The sequence below is a fragment of the Syngnathus scovelli genome, chromosome 16 (assembly GCF_024217435.2).
Source record: "Syngnathus scovelli strain Florida chromosome 16, RoL_Ssco_1.2, whole genome shotgun sequence".
Lineage (NCBI taxonomy): Eukaryota > Metazoa > Chordata > Actinopteri > Syngnathiformes > Syngnathidae > Syngnathus > Syngnathus scovelli.
In genome coordinates, this window is record NC_090862.1 from 9,471,839 (window position 1) to 9,490,772 (window position 18,934).

At 47.5% G+C, this 18,934-nt stretch overlaps 3 protein-coding genes across 5 annotated transcripts; all 3 read right to left on the minus strand.

The window, feature by feature from the left end:
* Positions 1-272: 272 nt before the first annotated feature.
* On the minus strand, positions 273-7,711 carry map2k6 (mitogen-activated protein kinase kinase 6). Of its 2 annotated transcripts, none has more exons than XM_049744728.1 (13): positions 7,570-7,711; positions 7,324-7,447; positions 4,338-4,407; positions 4,060-4,108; positions 3,882-3,995; positions 3,658-3,777; positions 3,470-3,586; positions 2,855-2,906; positions 2,645-2,772; positions 2,486-2,563; positions 2,099-2,238; positions 1,854-1,899; positions 273-1,496 (listed from the first exon to the last, which is right to left on the minus strand). In XM_049744728.1, exons 2-13 carry the CDS (start codon positions 7,340-7,342, stop codon positions 1,419-1,421), a joined length of 1,011 nt encoding a protein of 336 aa, XP_049600685.1. In that variant the 5' UTR covers positions 7,343-7,447; positions 7,570-7,711; the 3' UTR covers positions 273-1,418. The 2 variants fall into 2 exon arrangements, with proteins under 2 accessions (XP_049600685.1, XP_049600683.1); XM_049744726.2 differs by adding an exon at positions 6,662-6,737 and having other exon boundaries at positions 7,324-7,638.
* A 60-nt stretch (positions 7,712-7,771) lies between these two features.
* Positions 7,772-10,343, minus strand: ccdc137 (coiled-coil domain containing 137). Of its 2 annotated transcripts, none has more exons than XM_049744740.2 (6): positions 10,162-10,343; positions 9,823-9,965; positions 9,514-9,739; positions 9,206-9,288; positions 8,654-8,733; positions 7,772-8,578 (listed from the first exon to the last, which is right to left on the minus strand). In XM_049744740.2, the coding sequence occupies exons 1-6, from the start codon at positions 10,230-10,232 to the stop codon at positions 8,216-8,218; spliced, it is 966 nt and encodes a 321-aa protein (XP_049600697.1). In that variant the 5' UTR covers positions 10,233-10,343; the 3' UTR covers positions 7,772-8,215. The 2 variants fall into 2 exon arrangements, with proteins under 2 accessions (XP_049600697.1, XP_049600698.1); XM_049744741.2 differs by having other exon boundaries at positions 10,157-10,321.
* Positions 10,344-10,879: 536 nt separating this feature from the next.
* On the minus strand, positions 10,880-14,960 carry tspan10 (tetraspanin 10). Its single transcript, XM_049744742.2, has 3 exons — positions 13,143-14,960; positions 12,205-12,770; positions 10,880-11,819 (listed from the first exon to the last, which is right to left on the minus strand). Exons 1-3 carry the CDS (start codon positions 13,227-13,229, stop codon positions 11,531-11,533), a joined length of 942 nt encoding a protein of 313 aa, XP_049600699.1. The 5' UTR covers positions 13,230-14,960; the 3' UTR covers positions 10,880-11,530.
* Between the last annotated feature and the right edge of the window lie 3,974 nt (positions 14,961-18,934).

Genomic DNA, 18,934 nt, shown 5'->3' on the forward strand with positions numbered 1-18,934 from the left:
ACAAAAAAATGGTAAATTGTGAGGGCGGGTATCGGGAAGACATAGTTGGAGCAACTTTTGAAATGTTCACGGGGAGCGATTTTACAGAACAATGATAGACCTTTGAAGTGTTAAATGTGGGCTTTCAGTAGTTCAATGAAGTGGCAAAAAAGACTCACTACAATATTTCCTGATTCGATGTTACAATTCTGCTGAGTATAGCGTAAAGTGTTAGAAACAACAATATTGCAACTTCATCAAAATTTGGCCAACACACTCAATAAAAACATCCATTCTATGGAACAATAAAGCCTTTATTTGTGTTTTTTTTTTTGTCTTTCCACAGTTCAAGTTTGTCAGTCCCACCAAAGAGGTGGGCAAAAGAGAGTGAAGGAGGAAGAGGTAGAGCAAGTGTTCCATTCTCATTATGATCCGTGTAAAAAACCAAAAGTCGCTTTGACGCATCAAGGATTGCATGATTGTTTTCTGAAAAGGGCAAAAATAAACAGCAGCTCGTTTGCGGTGTTGCTTGCTTTCTCTGATTCTCATCAGCACTCTGGACTTTTCTTTTGACAGAGGTGGGCCCGACAGCGTGAAACAGCCCACGAACACTTACGGGCGGGGGGGGGGGGGATAGACGAGACAGTCTTTACATCTTTAACATATAAATTATTCCCCCTTACAAACTGAGGGCACGTGCGAGGCATAAGGTGTCCGAAAGAAAAGCAAACGTCGCTGTGACACAACAAAGAAACAAGACTTCCGTCCCGCTTCTTTGTCACACTTGGCCAGTGCCTCATACGCAAAGACTCCAGAAATGGGGAAGAATAAGGAAAAAGGGATTTTTTCCTTTAAATGCAATCCAAAATCAGAATGCGGGTCATAAAAAGAAACCAACAACGGCACGCGCACACACACACACAATTTGCTGGCAGACAGGAGCAGTTGTGAGCTCAATTACGTGGACAGAGAAGACTGGGTGGTATCCATGGCAACAGAGCGGGCTGGGAGACGCCGACTTGCTCGTCGACGTTACCTTTGGCTTGCCGTGATGATGTACAGTATGAAGAGACGCCCATAATGTCAAAATAGCTTCCGATGAAAGGTTGCAATTATTAAATATTGAGTCAAAGAAAAACGTGTGCTTCACTGAAGGGGTTGTACGTGCAAACGGAAACAAAAAAGTTCATATTAGTTTGAGTCAAAACCTCTCCAGTTGCTTTGGAGAGCGCACTCCTGCTCCAGTGCTGCAATCAGTCGTGCGACTGCGTGAGAGTCTGTCATTCCAGTGGCGGCGGGGCGGCGGGAGGGGTTACTCTCTTTATTTTGAATTTGACTCTTTTTTTAAAAACAAACAAACACAAAAAAAGAAGGCGGGACATCGGAGCGTCGACGGAAGGGTGGTGCCAACTCGAGGACAGGAGGCTCCCCGCCACCTATCAGTCGTCCAGGATGACCTTAACGAAACTGGCCACGTCTGTGTCTTTGGAGTCATGCAAGGTGAAAAATGGATGTTTCTGCATCGGAAGGAAGAACAAGGTGACATGTAGTGAAATCATACTCCCTCCCTCTATTGCAGCGCTTGCCAAACTTTTACATCTATTGCCGCATTCGCACCTATGCACAATTTCAGACTTCAATGAACAGCATGTTTTTGAAATGTTTGAGGACATGTGGCAAAGTAACTTGAAATATAATTGAACCTTGAGTTTGCGTTAGACAAATGTATAGATTGTTTTGTCATCATGAAGTGGGGCAAAAAGTGTTGACTTTCCAAATGTGTGGATGAGAACGAGTGAAAGGACACGTGGGGTTGCTTTTGACGAGTCACCTTCACTAGAAACGATTCAAATCATTCTGAAAAATATACTCACCATTAATTCTGTATAGGCTGGTCTCTTATTGGGCTCCTTTCCTAAGCTGTAGAGAGAGACAAGAGAAGGTTGATGTGCATAACGTGACAAACGTCCCCCCCTGGTGGACAAAAAGTGTACGCCCCCCCACACATCTTTTAGCAGAGACCTTTTTTCTTTTTTTTTCTTTTTTTTAATCTCTCAGTGAATAATGCAATAGAATATTTAAGCATATAGGTGACAATGGTGGACAGTGTGAGTCTCACCACTTAGAGATGAAGTCTACAAAGGCAGGCGAGAAACGGTCGGCAGGCAGTTGGGGAGAGGGCTCGTCCACCACCTGCTTGAGCTGCTGGAAGGGCGTGCCCCACGATTCATATGGGAACTTGAGGATGGCCAACTCGATCTGTACAGCACGGATAGAAAAAGTCAACACCACCCCCCGTTCAAATGCCAGACCGACATTTCCGACACCATTTCCAAACTTTCATGTGGCCTTGTGCATTGTGGAAGTAAAAAAACAATCATGAATTTATGTGTGCGGATGGATGGATGGATGGATGGATGGATGGATGGATGGATGGATGGATGGATGGATGGATGGATGGATGGATGGATGGATGGATGGAGCTTGTCATTTGCAGCAGCCTCACCATTGTGATACCAAGACTCCAAATGTCCGACTTGACGCTGTAGCCTTTCTGGTTGAGGTCCGGGTTGATGCGCTCGGGCTGAAAAACAAAGCGAGCAATTCACGCACGTGCTGCCCCGGACTCGGCCAAGTGTGGGAGCGGAGTCAGGCGGCGACTCACCGCCATGTAGGGCTTGCAGCCGGCGTCCATGGTCTTCGCCACCGAGTCCACCAGGTGGCCACTGATGCCAAAGTCGCACATTTTCACTTGGCCCCGAGTGTTGATGAGAACATTGGAGGGCTTCACATCTGGACAGCCAGAGACATTTGGCAAAGGGCGTTACTCCAGAGTCAGTGGCCAAAATTGTAGCGCCCTCTTTTCTGTGCTTACCTCTGTGGATGACTGACAGGTTGCTGTGCAGGTGCTCCAAAGCCTTCACAATCTGGGGGGGACAATCACGTGTCAGCGCATATGACGCAAAGCGTCGAGTGACGACGCGTCAAAGGAAAACGCTGTTCTTTTGTCTTGATGTGTGGCCCTTGTTTGAGCCCGCCCTTCCAGGGTCTCTGATTGGACAATTTTAGCGATCAAATTCCACGTTAAGATGTCACCTGGACCACTTTTCAAAGCGCTTGGCTTGTTTGCAGATGTATCGAATTTGAGGGTGCAATAACTGTATCTGCCATTTTCCGATTGGAGGTTGTCCGACCTCTGCCAACATTGTCATTCGGAAGACAGAATCCTGCCGAGTGGATTTCCAATGGAGGCCCGACGTGCAGCCGTCTACCGCTAAGCTATAAAAAAAAAAGGCCAAGGCGTGATTCCAATAAGGACTAGCACAAAAGTCACAAATCAAAAGCAAACAAAAAAAAATGCGGCAAGCGCAGCGGGGTGGGGGGGAAGCACTCGCCACACGAATCGATGAAGCGGCACGTGTTGCGACTCTCGCCGTTGCCCTCGCCGAGCTTGCTTAACGGCCGCTGCAAACGACACACCGTTACGTACAGCGACGGCGATCTTGCCCAGGATATCCTCGGGTATGGTCTTGCCTTTCTCGATGACCTTCTTGTAGAACTTATCCAGGGAGGTGTCCATCAGCTCCATGCAGATCCAAACGTCGCCCTGAGAAGATAAAGCCGGGCGGGCGGTTAAAGGTCAACTGACCAAAGCGAGCCCCGCGCCAAGTCAGCGACCTCTCTGAAGAGGGCGCCGTAGAAGGTGACGGTGTAGAAGCAGTCCACCGTCCGCATGGAGATGTCCAGGTCCATCAGGAGCCGCTTCTGCTCTAGCGTGTTGACGGTGGCTCGGATCCTCTGCGGAGGAAAGGCGGCGGTGACGAGCCGGGCCGGCGCGCCAGTCAGACCGGAGCGCCGGACTGGAGCGCCGGACCGGAGCGCCGGACTGGAGCGCGGTCTACCTTGACGGCCATGATCACGTCGCTGGGCACGTGCCTCATCTTGTAGACCACGCCGTAGGCACCCCGGCCTAGCTCGGCAATCTGCTCCAGGTCGTCTGCCTTCACCACAAAGTTCTGGGCGCCCACCACGTCACGTGTGAACAAAGATCGGTGGCGGCGCAGCCGAGCGGACCCTTACCTGGTCTCCGATGGTGACGCACGCCTTGGAATCGAGATCTCGCGGAGGCCTGCAAGGGGGAATCCCATGTCAATACAAGTAAAAGAGCGGCGCGCACTCATGGCACCCAAAAGCGAGGGCCTCCTTCGTTGCTTTTGGCCGCAAACTCATTTCAGAAGCAGTGGCTAGAAGTTGTACTCGGGACAAGTAAAATGAGGGTGTTCAGAATGACGTTTGCAAATTATGGATCGGTCTGGGCGCATAAATGAAGATGTGGTGATGGACGGAAATGTTCCTACGCTGCAACGGCTGGCGGCGGCTGCGCAAAGACTTCTTTGGCCAGCTTCAGCCCAGGGTTCTTCTTCTTCCCTGAGAAATGAAATAAGCCGTTACTTGCGCCTGGTCGAAAAGAAAACAAAAAAGAAAACCCTTTGGGCGACTGACCCAGCAAACACGTTATCACACTGTAGTTGGAGCGGGGACATTTTGTACACGAGCTTTAATGACATTCTTGTGTTGTGGAAACCAAATCCAACCAAACAAACACAAAGGGCTACTCTGATTTGGTGACACAAATTCCAGCAGGGATGTCTTATCCAAGAGGGGATTAAGGTGAGCAACAAGCAACAGGAGAAGGGCCGACTGATGACGAAGCAACCCAAATGGGGGGGAGGGAGGGGGGGGGGGGGGGGGGGGGGGGGAGGTCATGCTGGAAAGAGAAAGCAACCCATCTTCCTCATGATGTGTATTTACTTCATGGGGGAATTGAGAAAGATTTTAGTGGCCCCATGCAGTCAACTCAACTGCAGCAAATTTCTTTCTGCAGCCTCTGACAAGAGTTCATTCAGAAAGGCGGTGCACAAGACTGACAAGACTTGGCTCTTTGCAACAGCTTTGGTCTCCCTCTTGACCTGCCCCCGGAACATGACTTTTAATTTCTCCAACACACTTCTTTTGCACCAGAGAACTTATCCGCTCGCATTTGCCAGTAAAAAATAAAAAGGCAGCGGGGCGCTTCAGACTTTTGACTGGCTCTTGCTGCCACTTGGCGAGTCACGCCACAGCAGTCGGGAGGAAGCGTGATTCAGTCAAACCCCGTCGTGGTCCGATCAAGTCGGAGCGGGGGGGTGGTGGGTTGGTTGCAAGTATTTCTGAGATTCTGCAGCCAAACTCTAGGCAGATTTGAGTCCTGAGTCAAAAATAGAGCGGCCCCGTCCTCGCAGAGTGTACTGATAAAAATAGACTGGGCTTCCTCTGTGCGGGTTGAAGTAAGAGCGCCAAACGGCTTGCAGTGACCTGACAAACATGCCGGCGTTCGTTGAGTTCGAATGAAAACAAACAAACAAACAAACAAACGTGCATACCAAAGTTTCTATTTTGGGGTCCTTTCAAATGCCGCTGCAAAAATGCGGTGACAATGAATCCGGCATCAAAGCATGATCAAAGCATGCGCTCGCGCGCCGCAACTTCGACACAGTTATTTGGGGAACAAATTTGGCAGGCGACACCATTTTTTTCTCTGCAAAATCTATCATGCAAGTGTGCCTAATATTTGGATCCCACTCGTGCTTCCTGCCATGATGAAACTAACATGACAGCGTGTGTGAGTACGGTGCGACACAGCCGCGAGGGTAGTTTTTGACGGGGGCTATGTTGTCATTGCGCACACTTGGTGCGTTGCCAATAGGACGGCGCCAGATCGGAGGTTTTCCAGGCATTGCATTTGATGTTTGTAAAACACCATGACAAGAAACGTCCACCCGTCTGTCCGGAACATTAGTTGGTGTTGCATAACTTTACCCGTGTGCATGCATGCCGCAGTCCAGGTGAATTGTTTTAAATGTAATCCGGTGTAGTTGTTTTTTTTGGAGGGGGGGGGGAGGCGCTATGATGTAATTGCGCACACTTGGTGCATTGCTAGGCGTTGCCAATAGGAAGGCACCAGATCGGAGGTTTTACAGGCATTGCATTTGATGTTTGTAAAACACCATAACAAGAAACGTCCGCCCGTCCGTCCGGAACATAAGTTAGCTTTACCCGTGTGCAAGCACGCCGCAGTCCAGGTGAATTGTTTCAAATGTAATCCGATTCTGTGTAAGACATTTATTTTCAAAGGTAACGCAACATGCACTACAGTTTAAAGTAAACAGTTTTGAGAGCATCAGCACTTGATTGCGTTTTTTGATTGCATTTTGGGGTTCATGCGTGTGTTTATTGTGCAGTGGAGTATGAAATCCAAGATATTGAGATATTCACGTAAGTGTGGATCTAGTAGGAGGTACATTTGGGGCTTAGACATTTGCTATAAGTAATTACAAACAGCTTGGGAGGGGCAAGCACTATTCGGTGAGGAGCGACTGCAATCATCATCATCTTTGCAGCCAACCTGTGCAGCAGCGAGTTGCTTGCGTCCAGTAGACTGTCAACAAAAGAGCTGCGGCACAAGTCAAAACATGCCTCGGTAGGCCAAAGGGAGCCACAGTATGTGTACTCCCCCACCATGGTAACGCGAGAATGATTGTGTAACAGCACAAGCGATGAACTTGTAATGTAAATTGACATCGTCATACCGAGTGTGCGCGCACGCGCGTGTATTTGTGTGCGTGTGACGCAGAGGAAGCACCTTTACTTGAATTTTCTGATGTCCTTTTTTTCCCCACAGGGTTGGGCACAACAACATGTCGCATTGCTTTTTCCCCCTAAAGAGAAAATTAGAGTAAAAATATACGAGGGCGAGGCTAAACGTGTTTTGATGTACCGGAGCTATCAATCACAACCAATGAGTCATACGTCACGACGACAAAAATACGAACACCTGCAGTCGCCATTGTATCTTTTTTTTTTTTTTTTTTTTTTACAATCTAATTGTATCTTTTTTTTTTTTTTTTTTACAATCTAATCACTCCTACGGATTGATTTTAAGATGAAATGTGTATCTTTTTTCACTCTGGAAAATGACGTTAACTTAGAAGACAATGGAGACGCGAGTAGCGAACCTAGCCACAACGCTAGCTGCAAATGTTATGTAGCATGTCAACAGCGGGGTGCTAGTTTGCGAACACGTACTCTTTGCACAATACATAGTCAACGAGGCGTGCTGACTGACTAGCTCCTTCCTTTTCCTCCCTCTTGCACCGTGCACAGCTTTCCACCTGGCGTGCTTATATTTCTTAAAAGGTGGCTAGCTTACAAAGACGACTTACGCAGACATATATGCAATATATGCATTCCTCAGGGAAAAAGTAGCATGCGAGTGTTGTAGGGAGGGTAAAAAACAACACATACCTCCTTTGGACAGAGACATTTCCCCTTTGCTTTGATGAGGGGGAAGGGAAGCACAAAGACTTTTTGCCTTTTTCTACTCCCTCCCTCGCCGCATCGAACTCGTACGCCCGCTCAGGATCGCAGGCTGCTCGTGCAGGGAAAAAAAAAAATAGCAGCAACGATGAGCAAAAAATGAAATAAAAATGTCCGTCTGTGCGCGCCCCGATCGTCCCCGACTGCTAGAGCAAACGTTCGCCGGGCGATTACCAGGCAGATGCACGCTTTGTCTTGGGAGCGCGGGCTACACACTTCGAGTAAGTTTGCTTAAAAAAAAAAAAAAAAAAGCACTTTTAGGGTGGCCAAAGTCTGACAGCTGAGGGGGGCAGCAGCGTGATGACGTACTTCCTGCTACGCCGCTAAGCACCTTGGGTGTTATAGTCTTCTTTTATAAAAGCCATAGAGCGCCCTCTTTACGTTCTTCTTTTATTTGTTTTAAGGATAACATTTTCACAAAACACAAACTGCAATGCTAAATACGCATTCCCAATAAAAAAATGGACGACTCAAAGGCAGCTTGGTTATTTTGCTATGTTGGAGAAAGACAGACAAAAAACTTTGATTCAGTTGTCACGTTCACTTCCACATCCCAGAATGAAAATTGCAATCTGACAAATTGGTCGGGAGTACTCCTATTTCAAGGGAGCGCCGTATGAATATTCGGCCCAAGATACAAGCTAGAACGTTTTGTATCTACATGAGCAGCTGCTCCTCACTTCAAGACAAATTTGTTGAGTTTCTTTTGCAATAGACTCCTCCAACGCAAAGTGCCACAACCTCCACTTAGTGAAAAGAGAAACTGACAGAGGATTAACTTTGAGTGGAGAACAACGCAGATTCATTTGTTCAAGACTGGCTATAAAGTGGCCTCTTTGGAGAGGGAAGTCAGCCTTGATGGTTGTTGGGTGGGCACAAAGCCAGGAGGCAAATGGGCCGGCCTGTCTCGTGAGTGGTATCGTCGTTTGCCTCCAGGTTGCGCGGCAACTGCAGCCTTGCCCCACGACCCGCCGACAATGTCAGGACCAAGACCTTTTGGCAGCACCGCTGGTGCTGGCCTCCTGCTGCTGGCCTCCTGCTGCCGCTGTTTCTTCAGCTGGCGATAGGCCAGAACCGCCCGCCGCCTTTCCTCCTCCATCATCCTCTGGCGGGCCATAGACGACTCGGACGTAGGCATGGCTGTGTGGCCGAGGAGCGAGTTGAGGAGGAGCTCCTTAGCTGCCTTCCAGAAGCCAGACCTGAGTCGTTAGGACTTGATGTGCAACACGCCAATGTCGATCGGAGGAGTTTGTTTTACCCCAGGCTTGATGAGCGCTTTCTTGGGTTTGCTGGTTAGTGAAGGCGGCTCTGTTGAAACCTCGCCAAAAGCAATGTCATCTGAGGAGGATGAAACAAAGCAAACTTTTACTGGTTCACTTTTGTCTCACTCAGGTAAGAAAGAAATACATTTTTGTCCCCATACTTAAAAAGATGTTTTCATAAAAAGTCTGATATTTTCTGTCAAAACAAACAACGAGATTAAAAAAAAAAAAAAAACACATCATGCTTGAAATCACTCAAAATTGAGGCCAGCGGCACATCTTTCTCATGCAAATGCAGAGCATGCCTTTCGTTAGCATGACAACTGACTGTTGCTGGCTTGGCACATTATCTTGGCACTTATCTTACTTTTAGTAGAGACTTACTGGTGGCCACTCCAGAGAGTTACGTTAAAAAGTCACACGGCCTTTTCTATCTTTGTAGAAAACATCATTTTGAGGTAACAGACAGATATCAGGAAGAGATAAGTATTAATCAGGCCTGAAACAAAACAAAAAAAATACTAAATTGCCCTTAAGTTGCAATTTACCTTGGAACATTTCCTTTTCCATCCGGACCTCCTGTCGCTCCAACGTTTTCCGCTGTCGTTTCTGTAATTTCAGTTTGTCGTACCTATGGTAACAAGTGACGCGCAACAAACATCAAAGTGCCTTCTATGCGTTCGAGCCTCCAAAAAGTTGTTTGCGAGCAGATTTGTTTTGCATGAGTGACTGGTGATCTTGCTCGCGTGCGAGTGTATTATAGTAGCTTCATTGCGCCATGTACTTTTTTACTTTACTTTTGTGGCTACTGAAATTGTAAGTCAAGGTAGCAGTGCCACTGTTCGAAAATGCTTACGCTTTCATTTTGTCTGACTTTCCACCGTTGGCAGGCTTCTCCTGTTTGTCTTCATTTAGCTCAGGTTTCCTCTCCACCTGATTGTTGGTGAGGAAGAGCACGTGCTTTGACTCCATCTCCATGCGTTGATTGAACTGAAGCTCACTTTCCCGCTTCCCTCGCTTGAAACGTGGGATGGCAATGTCGCCAACCGTGGACTTCTCTGGTTTCCTATGAAGAACGAAAACTGGGGTGGAGAATTGAGAGAGTGAAAATGATACATTATCACACGCATGGAACTTTGAAACGGGTAACGTTTTGTTTGCTCACCATCTCGTAATTTTTTTGCGGTCAAAGAGCTATTTTCCATCCTCTCCTTGCTCTTCAAGATCTCCTGCAGCTTGAAGGGGATGTGCTCAAGGTGGTCCCCTTGGTTGGCGTCTCTTTTAGCTTTAACATCCCGTTTCTTCACACTGAAATGTTGAAAGACTGGTTTCAATTGAAAAATTGAGTACTCCTTATCATTAAATAACGAGGCTTATCTAGATCTTCATGACCAACGTTTCTCGCAAAATTCAACCACAATCGCAATGTTAAATGGGGAGGTAGTAGCATGCTAACCACTGAGGCTAACGGTCACCTTCAGTCAAATGTAGCGACTTACATTACCTCGCCTGCTTTGCTGTTTTGTCAGCCACCTCCCCACAGTTGTTACTATTGCACTTCTTACGCTTCCCCATGTCGATGCACGTTGGTATTAATTTAAATTTAATCTGAAATTAACCTAACCACTATTCTCATGTGGAGGCAGTTTCCGTAGCGTTTACCCTTTGAACTATGACGTCAGAGGAGCGAGTGATAGAAATTTTAATATTTATTATATTTATGTACACTTGTACCTTGTTATAAAAATTATAACAATAAAAGTTGTTCTAAAAACATATTTACAGTATGTGTTAAGAATTCTCCATGTTATTTATTTAATTCAGCCATGCTTTGATTTGAGGTAGGGTGATTTATTTTGAAGGCCGTTTTCAGGTGATACCACTTCCTGTTTTACGTTCGTGTACATATGTCGGTTGCAGTGGTACAGGAGTCATTGACGATGTAAGTGGGTCTCCTAACAAGAGAAATGTGTCTAACCTTTAGGACAATGTAGTATTGCTCCAAATGTTCGTTTAAATTCCTTTAGAGGTCCATTTTCGTGTTGGCACGATCGCGAATTAGCATATTTCCGCTAACTCGTTAGCCTGCCCAGTACTTCTTGTTAACATGTTACGCGCACACACGTATAATATTTATGTTTTAAATATTTATAGAACAATTTCTGTATGTTATTTATACTATTAATGTTTGAAACAATTATTTAATGTTCCAATAATAAAATATGCACTTAAATGGTTTCATATAAATTTATTGACACAAAAAATGTACAAGTAAAAAAAAAAGTACAGATGAGAGGGTGACCGTACTTCGCGGATTTCACTTATCGCGGGTGATTTTTGGAACCAATTATCCGCGATAAACGAGGGATTACTGTACTGTGATCCAGTCTGATATGCACCAGCTTTTCTTGGTCACAGTACTATTTGACTTTGTGGAACACATATGGAACCCACAACATAATACGAAAAATACAGGGACATTTGCGCTAAGAACTTCAGAAGTCGAGGCAGACGTGCTCACTACGAATCCACCATACTACCATGTTGCATGTCACCAAATGCTAACTAAATGTCCCGCTCGGGACAAAACGGTGGCTCTTTGCCTGGTCAGCTTCCAAGTGATGGGCGGAGATACAAGGTGGTTTCAATCTGAAAAGTTTGTTTAGACATATTTTCAGAAATACAATAGGCAGGTCACCCAAAAATGACTCCCTTGTGTCATTTCACACTTGATTGATGAGAGCGGCAGGCACTTCAGAGACCCAAACATGAGCACACTCAATGCAAGAAAAAAAATATTTTTGCAGAATTTCCTCCTGGAAATATCTGCACATTAGTAATTCCAATTCACGTGGCTTGGCATAGACTTTATGCTAGTGGATCTTCTGTTGAAGTCGTGCAGTGGCAAACAGAGTCAACATCTGCACTCCCAGCAGGACCAGCACCACGGTCCAGATCAAGCCCCGGTGCTGCTCCAACCACCACAAGATGTTCCCCAGGCACCCTCCCAGGAAGATCAGGCTCTGAGCGCTGAACTCGTCCAGCGCTTGGGTGTCCAGGCCGCACTGAGAGTTCCACACCGTGCTGTTTTCCAGCGGGTCAACACAGCACGTTGCTGGAACGCCACAGGCCAGAACTCCTGGAGCGGAGCAGTTGTAGTATCTGTGAGGTAAGGATTTTGGAAAGAAAAGCCTTGTGATGCAAGCAGTGTTGGTTAGGTTCAACTATGACATGTCATCACGGGTTACTGGGGTCACAGTGTCACTATCTGGCAATTTTTTTTACGGTTAATAACTTCATTTTGGTCAAACTCTATGTTAGGAGCAATTTCACTTTCGACCACTGAATGGCAGCAGACTAGTGTAAACTACAAAAAATATCCAAAGAGAAAGTACTTTCTTTCAGCACAGCCTAGTTTTTGATGAAATGATTTACATTCGACTGTAATCCTGCTTTCTTAGGCCTACTGATAAATACAGTAAATATGTAAATATCTGAATTCACTTGACAGGATCTTTAGAGTTTAAATGCGCCACACCCAACTCACATGTTAACCTCCCAGTCGCGATAAGTATCAGCCCCACAGCACTGCAGATTGGACTGGATCTCGTCGGCGATGAACCTCACATCTGGGTCGTCCTGGTAGCGAGCAATGGCAGCCAGCGCGGCCGACCGCAGGACGTTGGTGATCTCTCGTTGCGCACTGTACACCACGATGACGGCCAAAACCTGCGCCGTGACGACGGCCAGCAGCAGCCCGGAGAACAGCTTTAGCAGAAAGGAGTTTTCTCGCAAGGCGCCCACGCAGCCCATTAGGCAGAGCAACGCCAGCAGGAGGCCCAGCATCACCAGCGGCAGCATTGGGTCAGTACCCACGCTTCCGATTTTCTCCTGGGCGAAGGACTCTTTGCTGATGAGGCCCCACAGGCCCAAGGCGAGAATAAGCAGGCCCAGGACGGAGAACGTTAGGTTGCTCAGAACCAGGAGGTACTTGAGGAAGTAGTCGATAATAGTAAAGCTGCGGCGAAGCCGGATCTCTTTCAAGTTGGCCTCGTGTTCGCCGCTCATGCCCTCTGGGTGGAGCTCACTGGTTCCTTGGGATCCTGCGTTCCCCTTCGACAAGACAGGCGCGGGAGAATATATTCGGTGGTGGTAAAAAAACAAAAGGAATGCATAGCTTTGCTTTGCTTTTGACAAGTCTGTTTAGCTCAATGCTAACAAATGATGCAAAGCATCTGAGACAGGCTAATGAATAGCATGGTGTGGTGGTGTTGGAACCCCTTAAGTGACAGATTTCTGAACAGACACAGTGGAGTGACCCGTGTACAGATAATCTGCCTTTTCTTTAGCCTCTGACAAGAATGACGAATAGGGCTGGAGTTTAACATTCTTGCCGAGTCGGTACAGTAGGCTATTGAGTGGTGGAAACAAAGTTCTGAAAAGTTGAGTTCCGAACAACAACCAGACAGTAGCTTGAGCTTTTACCTTTGGTATGAGCGGGCTAGACTCGTCTGACCTCATCCAGGGCCAAGGGACTTTTCTTAGACCCAAATATCTCCTGGTGCTGTCCATTGCTGCAAGACAATCTTCTCATACGTGGGCTGAGTGGTTGGCAGGGGAGCGTGTGAGATCAGGCGCAGTCGCCGTGCTGCGTTTGGCCACGGGGAGCTGTCGGACGTGCCCTTTTTTCCATCATGTGAGAGTCACAGTGAGAGGATTAGACAATGTGCGCTGCATTACAAGAGGAAAGTACTTTGAGCAAGATTTTTTGTCTCGTACTGTGGTGTATCTACTATGTACAGTAAATTACCCATGAATTTCTATAATAGTGATTTTAAAATAATGTGTCTTTAAAAGTGTCAAATTTTTTTTTAAATTAGAATGAAAATGATCATTTACAATGTTAAAAAATGAATACAGATTTGCAATTGTTGGACCTTTTTTTCACCTCTGACTCAGTAAGACGGACAATCAGTTGTTTTTTTTGTAGAGGATAAAGAATACATGCCTGTGAGTATTGTAATGTTTGTCGTCTGTCGCATGTGGTGCGCTACCGATGTCAGTCATTGGTAGTACACCACCATGATGCTATTTCATTTCCCCTTACACGATAACATTAAGCTAGGGAGGCACCCCCAGGACAATCTTGTGCAATTATTCCCAAAAACAAGAGTTTTAGTATTTTACTTAGAGGTTGAGAGCTCAATTCTCTGCTCAGTTTTAAATGGGCCATGACATGACTTTTTAATTGCTTGTACACAAATGTTGAAGTAGTCGTCCACCCATAAGTGTGAAACTAAACATATTGTGACAACTCCAGGGAACTATTTCAAAATGTGAAAAAAATGCAGGATACAGAATGTTTTCTTTTAAAAACGTCTGTCATGCTATGTCATTTTTAGCCACTAGAGTGCAGCATACGTGCATCTCAAAGGATAAAGGAAAGCACTACATTTTTCGCAAACTTGCTCACTTAATAATATGGAGTCAAACCAGTCATTGGTTTTGAATGAAGGCTTTATTATATAGCCCTACGTATTGCATTAGGCACACTATTTTACACACACTATCCTTATCTGATAAACTGATATAGTACAATTATCCATCCATCCATCCATCTTCTTCCGCTTATCCGGGGTCGGGTCGCGGGGGCAGCAGCTTTAGGAGGGACTCCCAGACTTCCCTCTCCCCAGCCACTTCATCCAGCTCATCCCGGGGGATCCCAAGGCGTTCCCAGGCCAGCTGAGAGACATACTCTCTCCAGCGCGTCCTGGGTTGTCCCCGGGGTCTCATCCTATCTCTAAGGGAGAGCCCGGACATCCTGCGGAGAAAACTCATTTCGGCCGCTTGTATCCGAGATCTCATTCTTTCGGTCACGACCCATAGCTCGTGACCATAGGTGAGGGTAGGAGCGTAAATCGACCGGTAAATTGAGAGCTTTGCCTTTTGGCTCAGCTCTCTCTTCACCACAACGGACCGGTACAGGGTCCGCATTACTGCCGACGCTGCACCGATCCGCCTGTCGATCTCAAGCTCCATCCTCCCCTCACTCGTGAACAAGACTCCAAGATACTTGAACTCCTCCACTTGGGGCGGGATCTCATCCCCGATCCAGAGAGGGCATTCCACCCTTTTCCGATCGAGGACCATGGACTCGGATTTGGAGGTGCTGACCCTCATCCCGACCGCTTCACACTCGGCTGCGAACCGTTCCAGCGAGAGCTGGAGATCACGGCCTGAAGAAGCCAACAGCACCACGTCATCTGCAAAAAGCAGAGACGCGATGCTGAGGTCCCCAAACCGGACCCCCTCAACGCCTCGGCTGCGCCTAGAGATTCAGTCCATAAAAATTATGAACAGAATCGGTGACAAAGGGCAGCCTTGGCGGAGTCCAACCCTCACTGGGAACGAATCCGACTTACTGCCGGAAATGCGGACCAGACTCTGGCATCGGTGATACAGGGACCGAACCGCCCTTATCAGTTGGCTCGGCACCCCGTACTCCCGAAGCACCCTCCACAGAACCTCCCGAGGGACACGGTCGAACGCCTTCTCCAAGTCCACAAAACACATGTGGACTGGTTGGGCGAACTCCCATACACCCTCGAGGATCCTGCCGAGGTTGTAGAGCTGGTCCACTGTTCCACGGCCAGGACGAAAGCCACACTGCTCCTCCTGAATCCGAGGTTCGACCTCCCGACGGACCCTCCTCTCCAGCATCCCTGAATAGACCTTACCAGGGAGGCTGAGGAGTGTGATTCCCCTGTAATTGGAACACACCCTCCGGTCCCCCTTCTTAAAGAGGGGAACCACCACTCCAGTCTGCCAATCCAGAGGCACTGTCCCGATGTCCACGCAACGTTGTAGAGGCGTGTCAGCCATGACAGCCCCACAACATCCAGAGCCTTTAAGAACTCCGGGCGGATCTCATCCACCCCCGGGGCCTTGCCACCGAGGAGTTTTTTAAGTACCTCAGTGACTTCGACCCCAGAGATTGGAGAATCCGCCTCAGAGTCTCCAGGCCCTGCTTCTTCAATGGAAGGCGTGTAGGTGGAATTGAGGAGATCTTTGAAGTATTTTCCCCACCGACTCACGACGTCCCGAGTCGAGGTCAGCAGCACGCCATCCCCACTGTAAACAGTGTTGACGTTGCACTGCTTCCCCCTCCTGAGACGCCGGATGGTGGACCAGAATTTCCTCGAAGCCGTCCGAAAGTCATTCTCCATGGCCTCACCAAACTCCTCCCACGCCCGGGTTTTTGCCTCAGCAACCGCCGAAGCCGCGTTCCGCTTGGCCATCCGGTACCTGTCAGCTGCCTCCGGAGTCCCGCAGGCCAAAACGGCCCGATAGGACTCCTTCTTCAGCTTGGCGGCATCCCTTACCGCCGGTGTCCACCAGCGGGTTCGGGGATTGCCGCCACGACAGGCACCAACGACCTTACGGCCACAGCTCCGGTCGGCTGCCTCAACAATGGAGGCGCGGAACATGGTCCACTCAGACTCAATGTCCCCCGCCTCCCCCGGGACGTGGGAAAAGCTCTGCCGGAGGTGGGAGTTGAAGCTCTTCCTGACAGGATATTCTGCCAGACGTTCCCAGCAGACCCTCACAGCGTTTGGGTCTGCCAGGTCGGACCGGCATCTTCCCCCACCATCGGAGCCAACCCACCACCAGGTGGTGATCAGTTGACAGCTCCGCCCCTCTCTTCACCCGAGTGTCCAAAACATGCGGCCGCAAATTCGATGACAAGACTACAAAGTCAATCATCGAACTGCGGCCTAGGGTGTCCTGGTGCCAAGTGCACACATGGACACCCTTATGTTTGAACATGGTGTTCATTATTGAAAATCCGTGTCGAGCACAGAAGTCCAACAATAGAACACCGCTCGGGTTCAGATCGGGGGAGGGGGGCGTTCCTCCCAATCACGCCCTTCCAGGTCTCACCGTCATTGCCCACGTGAGCATTGAAGCCACCCAGTAGAACGATGGAGTCCCCGGAAGGAGCGCTCTCCAGCACTTACTCCAGGGACCCCAAGAAGGGTGGGTACTCTGAGCTGCCGTTTGGTGCATAGACACAAACAACAGTCAGGACCCGTCCCCCCACCCGAAGGCGGAGGGAGGCTACCCTCTCGTTCACCGGGGTGAACCCCAATGTGCAGGCGCCCAGCCGGGGGGCAATAAGTATACCCACACCTGCTCGACGCCTCTCACCGTGGGCAACTCCAGAGTGGAAGAGAGTCCAGCCCCTCTCGAGAGGGCTTGTACCGGAACCCAAACTGTGCGTGGAGGCTAGTCCGACTATATCTAGTCGGAATCTTTCTGCCTCGCACACCAGCTCGGGCTCCTTTCCAGCCAGAGAGGTGACATTCCATGTCCCAAGAGCCAGTACAATTACTACTACTATTTTGAGTTTTGCTACTATTCAGTTTTGCTACCTCGGAATTGGCCTTTAAATTTTCTCCATACAAATAGTTGCGACTTTTGTATGTTCCGATGTACGTACACGGGAAAAGCACCTCGCCGTAAAGCAGCATGTCCAAAGTCGGGCCCGCGGGCCAAATCCGGCCCCCGGTCATATTTCATACGGCCCACAGCTTCGGTCTTATTCATGACCCGCCTGCACTGTCAAACTGAATTAAAAAAAAAAATCATGAAACTTGAAACTGTAATTCCTCCTAATAACTAAAGGTGGCAGCACCAGCCCTCTTCGCTCATTTCTGCCATGGCGACTACAAAGTAAACGAGGAAAGTTGACATTGAGGGCCGTCGCTTTCAAGAGAAATGGGAATTACAATACTTCTTCACTGAAAATCAAGGCAATTGTGTTTGTCTAATTCGTAAAGAGACTGTTGCCTTGTTTAAGGATTTCAACCTAAAGAGACATCATCAGACTAAACATGCTAATACATATGACAAGCTAACAGGGAGTGACCGCGCTGATAAAGGGAAGCAGCTCCAAGCCGAACTGGCATCACAACAGCGATTCATCACGTGGGGCTGTGAGTCAAAAGTAAATCAAAAGTAAAAATTACTTAATATTAAATATTACGAAGTGGCCATGTTAATACTGTTGAAGTTATGAACCTGTAGACGTGACAAACTATTACTTTCTGAAAAATATTGTAAATGACAAGAGCAAAATTCACTTGTTTTAATAATAACATAGAACTTTGCATTACTTATAACTCCTGTTTAAAATGTTCATGAGGCAAAAATAATTTTAAACTCTTGTAAATTAAATTATTTCATACAGTTTGTTCAATGTTATCTGACTCTTCAGATATGAATGAAAGGCAGAATTTGTGTTTTTAAAGTTGTTCACATCTGCTTGAGTGGCTTATATTTGGTTATTTTGTCATTTAAAAAATAAAGACAATTGGGACAATGAAATTTGTTTTATAACAGTATGTATTTGCATGAAATTTCTGTAGTTAAAAAATGTCTGAAAAAAGTATTGGCCCCCGGGCCCCTTCACTTTATCAAATCTGGCCCTCCTTGCAAAACGTTTGGATACCCCTGCCGTAAAGCGACTGTGGTATATGGTTTTTGCTGCTTCGCTGGTCTCCAAAAAACACTCTGTGATCGGTGGCTGTTTCCCGACGAATGAGCACTTCAGAGACCCACGGCTGATTGGGAAAAGATTTTATTCAACCGATGTCAGAGTGAAGTCTTTCCAAAAAGTTGAGTGGCCCAAGGCATGGATGTAAAAAAGCCCTCCCCCCCCCCCAAAAGGGGGAGCGAGCAAGAGCGAGCGAACCGCGCAAGAGCGAGCCCTGGAACCAACCCCCGCTGGAACCAACGAACCCCCGCTGGAACGAACGAACGACCCCCCTCTTGTCAGGCCCGTAGCTTTTATACCTGACAAGAAGCTGATGTCACGGCTTTGGGTAACAGCTGTAGTTTTCAATCTACTAGTTTACTTCAGTCCTAAAAAGGAGATCTTGACCAGCGCTGTTGGTGATGGACGACAACAGCCACTTTACCTTATTATAGGATTGCACACATTGCTTAAACGGAATTCTCCCTGGTCACGGACAACTGGCCCTTCTATCTTCTACTAAGTACTTATACATTACTGAAACTAAAGCTCCTCTGTACAGCAAATATAGTTTGATAGTCTTACTGCTACTAGTGGATCATCTAGTGCAACATACAGATACGCATAAAGTTCAAAATTCACTTCACGACCGCAGAAATTCTACACGAACGCCGACTGCAAGAAGGATACCTCCAGCGCAAAGCTGCGCCAGCCAGCTTCTCCAAACGGGAAGCATATTCAT